The sequence below is a fragment of the Nicotiana tabacum genome, chromosome 19 (assembly GCF_000715075.1).
Source record: "Nicotiana tabacum cultivar K326 chromosome 19, ASM71507v2, whole genome shotgun sequence".
Lineage (NCBI taxonomy): Eukaryota > Viridiplantae > Streptophyta > Magnoliopsida > Solanales > Solanaceae > Nicotiana > Nicotiana tabacum.
This window is the reverse complement of record NC_134098.1, coordinates 18258626-18269761: the sequence shown is the minus strand read 5'-3', so window position 1 is coordinate 18269761 and position 11136 is coordinate 18258626. Positions and strand designations below refer to the sequence as shown.

The window sequence follows — 11136 nt, the reverse complement described above, 5'->3', positions numbered from 1 at the left end:
ACATCAGAAAGGAAATGAGATCGAAGGCAACAAGAACAATGATAAATCAAAGGAAAGCAAAGCCATCAAAAAGGAAACAAAATCAAGTATAGGCGCTAAATGAAGTTACGGCTAAATCAAAGGACGTCGAGGCTTTCAAGAAGGAAACATATCAAGTGCAGTTGCTAAAATATATTAGGCCATACCTCAAGGATTAAATTAGAATATGAAGATACTGAATATTGATCAACCAAATCAAAGCCACAAATCACTCCCTGGAATATGGATATGAAAGGGGAAGGACGTAAACGAATCAAGCCTATATCATGTGCATGATTCGGAGGCACCCCTTGGGTCAAATCTCTTAGAGGATTTTGTGCCTCAATCAAAGATCAATCTGCAACGGCTATTCAAACTCTCTTATAAGAAGACTGGCAAACTCAAGAAGATGATTCACGCAACTACATAATCTATTACTAAGCCTTTCTACTTCTTAGTACAAACACTGTATTCTTGAGTCTACAAGTGTCACAAAAGATAAGAAGAGTTAGAACACAAAACGAGAGTTGTGTCAACACTGTAAAAATTAATATTGTTGTACATCGTTGATGGTGAACGTACTAAAACCATCACTACTGTAAACATTTATCAAAGATCTAAGAGAACTTTTGTGACCTAAGGGAACTGGATGTAGTTATCATACCGGTACTGAACCAGTATAAAAACTGATGTGCCTTCTTTACCTTTCTGTTCATTCAGTTCATTCCTACTGAAATTATTCACTGTGCAAAGTCTAGCCGACTAAACTTACACTAAGTCAACCAAGATTTTTAAATAGGTTACAATTCATCCCTCCCCCCCTCCTTGTACTTTCACAAATGACCCATCACGTAGGAGAGGATTCAAATCCTTTATGTAAGGTATTTATGGGTCGATTTGGAACGATTTTTGGCTAAAATTAAAATAAACTAATTTAGTCAATTTATTATTTATTAAAATCAAACCAAATTAAAAATAATATATTAAAAAATTAAGCTTAAAGGGTAACAATTTAAAAGATAAAAGCAAGAATTAAGATAGACAATAAAGAGAAACTTCCCAAGAATATGACTCCTACAACTAGGAGCAAAAAAAAGATTTTCTGGAGAAGGCTGTTGAGGCAAGTAAGAAAAAGAGAAAGGAGAAAAAAGAGCAAAGAGAGTTTGGATTGAGGGATGTGTTGTCCTATGTGGACGCTATATGCATGGCTAACGAGGAAGAGGAAGAAGAGGAGATTCCTCTAAAAAGAAAAGAAAAAAAAAGGTTGGTTCATCGAGAACCACTCTAGAGAAGAAAAGAGGACTTCAAAAAGAAGAGTGGAATCTGAGCCTGAGGAAGTAGGGACTAGTTCTAAATGGAGAAGAAAAATAAAGAAAATATTACCAGTGTAGGAAAGGAGAACTAGTTTAGTGACTTGACTATGTTGAAGGGAGAGTGATTGATCCAAAAATTATTAGTGAAGTGGGGGTGAGAGATTTGAAATATAAGCTAAATTTCCAGCAGCGAACCTATCTTCTTCTCTATCCATTTCCAGTGGTGCACGAGGAATAAGTGTGTGAGTTTTACTCCAAACTTTAATTGTTGGAGGATGAGACTGCACGCACTACTGTGAAGAGGGTCGAGATGACCTTCAATGCTGAAGGCGTGGGACAAATTCTGAGGGTCCTAGCCAATGTGTTTGATATTTATGTCAAATAAAAGTGGATCAAGGTTGATGAGGGTTAGGAAGAGAGATATTTGAATGAGAATTTCTCCCTAGAAAGGAACAAAGGAGAAAAGAAAGTGTACAACCATAAAATATAATCGGTTCACAAGTTGTTCTATGAGTCGGTGAACAAGTATGTATTGCCAAGGGCAGAAAAGAGGAATGAGGCCACTGCCTTAGACATGGTAGTGATGGAAGTACTTGACGAGGACATGGTGATGAACCTTTCTGCAGTTATGATTAAGCATATACCAAGGCAGCCACTCCTTCTAAGGAAAAGCATACACTGTCGTATGGGTTTCTGCTCACTCGGGTATTTTCTCACTTTGAGGTCCCACATGGAGAAGGAAAGAAGGGGACCAAAAATAATTTGTTTGACAAAGAGACATTGGTAGAGCGTGATCTTCTAGATAAAGAATTGGGTACCTAGAGTAAAAGTATGATCACCTAGCTGATCAATGAGTTGAAAGAGCCCAAGGAGAAGATTAAGAGGTTGAATGCGGAGATGGTCTCTTTGAAGGAGGAGAGCAAGCATCTGAAGGAGAAAATGTTGAGAGATCAAGAGGTTGCTACTGTCCGTCTTGACCGACTACTACAACTTGTATCTCCTATCCATTCTTCTAGTAAATAAACCCGGTCCTTAGTCCTGTCTTTAGCCCAGTTCAGTTCTAGTATAATACCTTTTTTTGTATATGTGGTATTTGATCATGTAACCGTATTTTAGTTTGGGCTCATGAAGGCTTAATGTGGTATAAAAGTTTAATCAATGAATATAATTTTATTTTTTTTGTTTGATTTATTTCTCAAAAGATGGATAATATCATTAGATTAAACGTTTGAATTCTTGAGATTATGCATATGCTAGTATAGCCCGGGTGACCATGAGTTTGATATTTCTTAATTCTCACTTTTGACTTTACTAACACTTTATTTTTTTTATGATGCCAAAAGAAAAAAGTTAAGGATGTGCTTATAACTGATCAACAAATAATGAATATGGTATTTATGTTATGTTGATATGATAATCTGATGATTGATTAAGGAGTCTGCCTACGGGAATAATTGAATCTATTTGATTCCTATACCTAGCCATCTATAGGGTTGCAATGAATGAAAGGCTAGTCCTTTACAATTAAGCAAAATAGATACTTTGGAGAGCATGAACTGACTATGAAACTGGTTCTTAAGGGAGAAGTTACACATGAGTTTGTCATTATCAAAAAGAAAAAATTTATTGGATGAGACTAATTTGTATTTATGACTAACAAATGTTTGCAAAAGAACCAGGACGCTTGAAATTTGTTGATTAGAAGCTGAAGATCGTTTCCTAGTGCAAGTTAGTTCGAGCTGGAAAAATAATTCTTGCAGATACAGAAAGATTCTGTTCGTGCACTATAAGAAATATAATAGTTGAAGAAATTTGTGTTCAATATGGATTAATTAATTATGAAATACTTGCATGGAAATGATGGCGCGTAAAATAGTCTTTTAAGGAAAGAAAATAGAATCTTTTTAGGATTTATTTTCCTTAAGAGGTAACTAATTTATTTTAGGTCTTGGAGCTAAAATTGAAAAAGAATTCGGCCAACCTCACTCCTATATAAAAGCATCATATTGTTGCCATTGAAGATTAATGCTATTCACACCGTTTCAAAAAATTACTTTTGGCAAATAGCAATTCATAGAAAGAGATTCCGTCATAGTTTCAAGCTGCACAACTGAAGAACCTGTTCCTGAAGATGAAGTTGTTTAGTCCTTTAACTGTTATTAAGTCTTGATTCATAGCAAGAAGTTGCTTTTAGCAAATATCAATTCATATTATGCTTATTGAGAAGTGTAATTATTGATGAGTAATTCTTGAGAGTTTATTTTACTTTCTAAGCTAGAGTTAGTTAAAAAAATAGTTACTACAATTGGATTGATTGTAGGGGTTAAGGTACTAAAGTTAGTCTCTTTGGTTATTCCGTTGTAATCTAAATCCGCTCTTTGACGTTAGTGAAGTTTTGAGACAAATATGGTAGGTCGTAATTTTTACTTCTTTGAATGCGGAGGCTGTCCACGTAAACTTATTGTGTACTTTAACTTTCACACTTTATTTTCTGTTTGTGTCTGAATTACTTAAGTTAAAGAACCAAGTTATTTGACAAGCGAAAATTGAGTAAGACATAATTCACCCCTCTTATATTTAAGTGCATTCTAAAATAAAAGTGTTGATGATGGTGAATGTTTATTGATTTTTTTTTTCTTCGACCAATTTTTATTGAGTTGATTCAGGAAGTAGGTAGACCTTTTGTTTCAAAGATAAATGCTAAATATGTCAAAGCTTTTAAACATGGACTAAAAAGAAAAAAAAAGTGATTTGCAGTTAAAAATGGAGTCGGATGATGTAGAGCTCATGCACAAGGCATCTTACAACGGAAGTAGAAATGGCGTGAGATAGTCACTTCTTAACATGATATTTAGTTTTTATCCAGTATTTTTAATGCTCAGCAAAATAGCCATTATTTTATTAAAATTAATACGAAAAGATGTTTTTATCTTTTTTTTATGAGTGCTATGTAAATATTAAGGACATGGTGTCCTTAACATTTACACTGCATATATGAAGTTAAGGACATGATGTCCTAAAGTTTAACAACAGAAAGTGCAAATACATGACACTTTGTCCTTAATATTTACACATCATTCATGAAGTTAAGGACACCATGTCCTTAATATTTACACAACACTCATAAAGTTAAGGACACTATGTCCTTAACATTTACAGTGCACACATGAAGTTAAGGACACCGTGTCCTTAACATTTACACTGCACATATGAAGTTAAGGACATGAGATCCTAAAGTTTAACAAGAGAAGGTGCAAATACAAGTTAAGGACATTATGTCCTTAACATTTACAATGTACACATGAAGTTAAGGACGCCATGTCCTTAACATGTACACTGCACATATAAAGTTAAGGACATGATGTCCTAATATTTAACAACGGAAGGTGCAAATACATGACACTTTGTCCTTAATATTTACACAACATTCATAAAGTTAAGGACACCATGTCCTTAATATTTACACAGCACCCATGTCTAGCACATGAGTATTTTCGTCCGGGCGGGTAAAAAATTATTAAATACTGACTAAAGAGTAAATACATTTTAAACAGTAGTTAAAGAGTAAAGACATCTCTAATTAATGACTAATTGTGCACTTCCCCGGAAGTAGAAATGCTAAGGCACCTTCAGTGGATTTTCAATATGAGGCCCTTTTCATTGAATGGAAATCCTATTGCACGGACAAGAAATGCATGAGAATTAATTTCTAAATGGTAAGCTGCAATAACAACTTACTAGAAAATAAAGCAGAGAGTTTTTTTTTTTTTTTTTTATTAGAGAAGCGAGCTTATTATAGTTGGTCCTAAATTTTTTCTATTAGAGTCGCGAGCTTATTGTAGTCAGTCCTATGGGAAAAACCTTGCTAGTTGCTATTATCCCGCATCTACGAGACATATCCCACTCTTACCTAGCTGCTACCATTAGAAGCAAGTATGATAGATAAAACTTCTCGGAACTTCTTAGGAACATAATGTATAAAAGGGAAGGAGCATCCTTCATTTTCAAGCTTTATTTCTATCGTAATTTTTTCAATACCCCCCACATTCAGCGGAGCTTTCAGGACAGCTCTTTTCTTTTGGAAAAATAGACTTTTTATATTACATTGAGGGATAAAGGAAGGGAAAGGGAAAAGGGGGACAGTGAACTGAACCAATACTAATCCAGAAGAACAAATAAAATCTCCGTTTCCTTGTATAACAAGAAAGTAAAACATTGTACCAAAGCTTTCTATTAGTGCTAGGAAAGTTAGAACACATTGCAATCATGTTAAACTGTGCATTTTTCTTTGATAACTCCATTGGGTGTATCAGTAATCACAGTCAAAGTAGGCTTCTCACTTGTTGGAACTTCACCAGGTATCAGAAGAGGCTCCAAGGAATCTACAATATCTCTCATTAAAGGTCGTGCTTTTGGGTTGCGATTTAGGCAATGATAAGCAAGCATTGCAGCCTTATGAACAGCTTTTATGGGATAATCTCCATCGAGTCTTGGATCTATAACGTTGAGCAACTTTTTCTTTTCTCTAAGCAATGGTATAGCCCAATCAGTAAGGTTTTGTTCCCGGGCTGGTTTGGATTTGTCAAGCGATTTTCTTCCCGTGAGAAGCTCGAGAAGTACAACACCAAAACTATAAACATCACTCCTAGGAGTCAAGTGCCCTGTAGATAGAGAAGAAGCATTAGCTGTGATAAAGATATAAAAACAGCATTAGACGAACTACTGAATATCATTCAAGGATGACAGTATGACTATTATGATTCTGTCGGCGCTTCTTTGCCAAACACAGCAACTGCGTATTTTCAGCTTCAGCACTTCTATCCGAACACATAACTGCGCATTCTTAAATTCAATCCAGCATTTGAAAAGTGCCTCTCATCATGTGGTGCTTAAAAGTTCAAATTTAGCTAAGCCAAAGGGTCCTATGCTGTTTTAATCGGATGAAATATTTGCACATATGCTATTAAGAGAGACGATAGGTTTCCAAAGAAAGATTAGCTTACCTGTCATAATATATTCAGGGGCAGCATATCCATAGGTTCCCATTATGCGAGTAGAAACATGAGATTTGTCCCCAACTGGTCCATCTTTTGCCAGGCCAAAATCAGAGAGTTTTGCATTGTACTCCTGTATATATAAAAATTTAGCGTATTATCCCTCAAAGCTGAAGCAATTGGTCTGAAATGATGCATGAATGAAATTCAGACGAAGAAAACTTACCACATCTAACAGGATATTAGATGTCTTAAAATCACGATAGATAACAGGTTTCTCAGCTTCATGCAGAAAAGCAAGTCCTTTAGCCGCACCAAAGGCAATCTTCATTCTAATGGACCATGGAAGTGGAAGTAATACTCCTGCAAACAAGAAAACCCTGCATAAGCATTGTGGCATCTAATACGACTCATCAAAAAACAAAGACAAATATCAAATTTGAAAACAAGGTGAAGATAAGAAACACCCATTCATGAAATTATAAGTCTAACTTAATTAATGCTACCATTTACTAAACACTCTAATGAGGGAACATATCTTGAGGAATCTATGCTTCAGAAACAATTCAAATGCTTTAGAAATTTGTTCTCTGCATCTAATGTATACTCTACAAGGTAAAGGTGACAAACCAAGTAGCAACATAAGAAGATGTAATTCGGATTCTATTACAAGAAAAGATTCTAGGCATGCTGACTGCAGACAAATTAGAAAGCTAGTTGCCCAAATTCCTTGATCAAGCCAATGTGGAAAATAACTCGTATTATCCTCAAACAGAAGAGGGGAAATTAATTATTAAAGAGGAGTCATAAAGATGTAAATTCTTTTTTTTTTCTTTTAGAAAATTAGTGTTCAAGAACCCTGTCCAACAAGGTGAGCAACATGATAACTTAATGCTTGAGCAATGGATAGAACTTCTGCCAAAATATACCAATCATTTTAGGGTAAAAGGTACTCAAGTATGCAGGTGAAATTCTTGAAATAGACATGTCTTACAAATTAATTTTCATTTTACACTTTCTCATATAGAAACAGAAAGAAGGGAGCCTTGGCGTAACCGGTAAAGTTGCTGTCATGTGACCAGGAGCTCACGGGTTCGAGCCGTGAAAACAGTCTCTTGCAGAAATGTAAGGCTGCGTACAATAGACTCTTGAGGTCCGGCCCATCCCCGGACACCGCGGGAGCTTAGTGCACAAGGCTTTTTTTTTTTTTTTTTTTTGAACACAAACCATGTAAGATTAAAAGGTTTTCTCCATAGGAGAAATTTTTCCAAGTAAGATTAAAAGGTTTTCTCCATAGGAGAAATTTTTCTTTTGCAGTGAAGAGTAGGGGATCGTGATTGGTCATTACATAAAATGATAGTGATTGACTGATTGTATAGGGTCAAAAAGGGGCCACAAATGCACTGATCCAGAATATCATGGAAAACCTTTTCTTTTCCTTCTTTTTCCCTTTTGCTTTTACTTTTTAGGACGCATTCAAGACAATATTATTTGAAAGTAGCTCCACTTAAAGATATTTTCATAGTTTACGCTTGTCCAATGGTCCCCCCTTAGGCAAGACTATCACTTCCCATGCCTGAGAAAAATGAAAACTAATCATAGCACAGCTTAATGGGAAATGATATCATGAAAGTACATCCAGACTCATGTTAGAGATTGGAGATAGAAGGTAGGGACGGATTTCAAATTAGAGTAAGGCATAGGAGGAATGGGATCAGGATGCACTTTAAAAGTTTTTCCTAATGTCCAGATCAGCCAATCTTCGAATATGTCTTGAACGACTTTCTTCTAAAACTCTTTCATTACTACGAATACAGATCATGAAAATGAACAAGTGTCACATTCTAGAAAAGAACTGAAAATACTTACTTGAGAACAAATTGTTTTCAACACTTCCCCGAGCCATATACTCGTATATAAGAACCCGATGATCAGCTTCACAGCAGTAACCGATCAACTTTACCAAGTTTGGATGAGAAAGTTGGCCCAGAAATATCACTTCAGCCTAACAAATAAGAAAAAAGAGGAGTGAAAAATCTGTTCAGACAATTCGCGGAAACTTCAAAACCTTATGGAAAAATTTTCGGCTAATTACCAGCCATTCCCTGTGACCCTGATAACTATTATCTCCATCATGAACCTTAACAGCAACTGTAATTGGTTGGAATCCTTGCCTTAAATCTTCAGTAACATATCCTTTATAAACATTGCCAAATCCTCCTCCCCCGAGCATGTAATCTTGTCTAAAGTTGCCAGTCATTATTTTAAGTTCATCGAAGGAGAACGCGATCAATGGATTTGTAGCTGAACTACGGCGCAGGTCTTCTACTTCTTCAGGATTTGAAGGCATCTTAGTATGATCTATCCTTGCTTTTTGCGATGGACTCTGATCTTTAGGAGACTCTGAAAGGAAATTAAAGTGCACAATGTTATATATATATATATATATATTTACCATTATTAACATTTATTAGAATAATTCATGAATCAGAGAAGTTAACTTTTAAGTGGTTTATCTCTTTCTCAAATTACCTATCAAGTTAAGCATCAGATAATCTAATGACATGAGAAACCTGGTAAAAAGCTCTAATTAAAATATTTTGCATGTTAAGGATGCAACATAAAAAAATCTATTGCATAGTGTTATTCCAGATCACATTGATTAAACAATTTAAAGAACATGCATCTTTCACACCAGAATGAAAGCCACCTGTTAATTTAAAATAGAAAATAATTGATTCGAGAACATAAAACTTGGCAAAGCCTGTAGACTGTTGTCACTAAAATGATAAGAAAACCATTCCGTTTAAGTACATATCGTACAGCATAGAGATTTTTTTCCGCCCTCCAATCTACCCTCCGGTCTATTTTAGTTGATTTTTTTTTTGCTGTTTTCACATATTTAAGGAAACAATATTTTAACATTAATTAACAAAAGAGTTGACCATATTAACCTTTACTATCTTTTCAATTTGTTAATTGAAACTATAACACATACTCAAAGACTCTTTATACCAAGGTCAACTTTAAAAAAAAAAAATTAATTTCTTTTTGATATCTTAAGAAATCAAATATTGTAAACCACAAAGAAATGCCAAAAAACAATTAAGTGGACCGGAGTGAGTATAAACCGTCAATGTCAAGTATGAAACATCCTTATCCATTTCATGGAAAGAAAAACCATTTCATTTAGGTACATATTATGCAACATAAAGATTTTCCCCCCCTTCTAATAGCTGAACCGTCCATGAGTGAAAAGTAAAGCAAATTATAAGGTGCATAATTTCGATAGGATTGAGAAATATAAAACAAAATTGGTACTCAAGGACTAAAGAGTTTTCCTCTTGAGGCAGACACATATGAACCAAAAAGTAGAAAAGAGAAATTCTAAAGGCAGAGCACTTGCAAAGCTTTTGAATTTTGCAGTGGACTGAAAGTCTGAAACTAGTATATGAATTGACAGTTGAAACGACAAAGTACAATTCTATTTTTAAGAGTTAAAAGATGAAAAAGTGAACTTTAATCTAGGATATACTATAGGATTTGAAACAAAATAGTAAAATTAATTTAGTAAAAGCCAAAAGATGAAAAAGAAAACCAGTATATAAAAGAGTCTTAAAAGCAGAAACCCCTTTCTTTTTTTCTAACTTTTTTCTATGTTGCAGTTCTTGCCAAGTATAAGGAAACTATTGAAAATCCAAATACTTAGAAAATAAACGTGGAAAAGGGCAAAGAATCTTAGTATATTCTTTATCTTAGAGTGGTATTAATAACAATCATTATTACTGTAGAAAATAACGGGAACATTGGAAAAATCGTCCAAGAAGAAAGATCATTAAAAGAGCCAATAAAAACAAATTAAGACCAAGAATTATTAAAATGAGAGCTAAAACTACTAAGGAATCACAAAAGCCAGAGAATTATTAGTCCTCTGCTTTGGAAATACAAAATGAATGTGTCAGAGCGAAAAATAGCAGAAACAGAAACATAGAATATATAGATAAAACATAGTGAGCTAATGATCAACACAAAATAGCAAGAAAGAAGACTTTAGAAGAAAGACTGACCAGATTTTGCATTAGAAGAGACTCTGTATATTGAAGGTTGCCCCCCACAGCAGCAATTACCCATTTTAGAACACAGCCAAAGTAAACAAACCCCAGTTTCTCAAAAACAGAACCCACCCATTAGAACTCACCAAAAACGAAGATAAACAAGAAAATTAGCCCAAAGCCAAAGAAAAGGAAAAAATTTTTATAGGGAAAGAAGTGGAAAAGTGAAGGGAACTTAATGAAGAAATGAACTAACTAGTAGTAGTAGTAGCAGCTTGTTTGTTGCATATTTGTGTGTGAAAACTGAAAATGGATTTTGTTTCTTTTTCTAGGTGACAATGATGGAGAGAAATGAGAAGAAAGTGGGGGGTTTGTGAGTGGAAATGGTGTTGTGTTGTCTTTGGCAGAAACAAGAGAAGGCTAGTTGTATTGTTGTTGGGATTTTTTTGTGCGCCTTCACTTTCACTATTTCTGTTGGGTCTTAGTGCGTCCACCATATTTAAAAATGAAAAAACTTATTCAAGCTTTATATTTTTATCAATAAGTTTAATTTTTTAATAGACCTTGCCCAACGCAAATTCTAATTAATTGAAACCCCAATAAATAACACCGGAAGAAAAATCAACACAAAAAAATCACTTTTAGGTTTCATGATAAGTTTTTATCAAATCACATTAAGCTATCATGGACAACCAATAAATCGTGATAGAAGACATATTGAATTGATTATGAGTATATGTTCTCTGTGTTATTCCCTCC

General features: G+C 34.5%; 1 protein-coding gene across 1 annotated transcript; it reads right to left on the bottom strand.

The window, feature by feature from the left end:
- Positions 1-5500: 5500 nt before the first annotated feature.
- On the bottom strand, positions 5501-10779 carry LOC107797701 (putative serine/threonine-protein kinase PBL16). The gene is made up of 6 exons (XM_016620611.2): positions 10393-10779; positions 8421-8728; positions 8195-8330; positions 6552-6688; positions 6335-6458; positions 5501-5992 (listed from the first exon to the last, which is right to left on the bottom strand). Exons 1-6 carry the CDS (start codon positions 10454-10456, stop codon positions 5601-5603), a joined length of 1161 nt encoding a protein of 386 aa, XP_016476097.1. The 5' UTR covers positions 10457-10779; the 3' UTR covers positions 5501-5600.
- Between the last annotated feature and the right edge of the window lie 357 nt (positions 10780-11136).

Bases quoted from the DNA above. Each gene is read 5' to 3' on its own strand.
- LOC107797701 (XM_016620611.2), bottom strand. From the start codon at position 10,456: ATGGGTAATTGCTGCTGTGGGGGGCAACCTTCAATATACAGAGTCTCT. The intron at 8,729-10,392 runs GTCAGTCTTTCT...ATTTCCTTTCAG, and splicing joins CTCTTCTAATGCAAAATCTG to AGTCTCCTAAAGATCAGAGT. The intron at 5,993-6,334 runs GTAAGCTAATCT...CTCTATCTACAG, and splicing joins CCCTGAATATATTATGACAG to GGCACTTGACTCCTAGGAGT.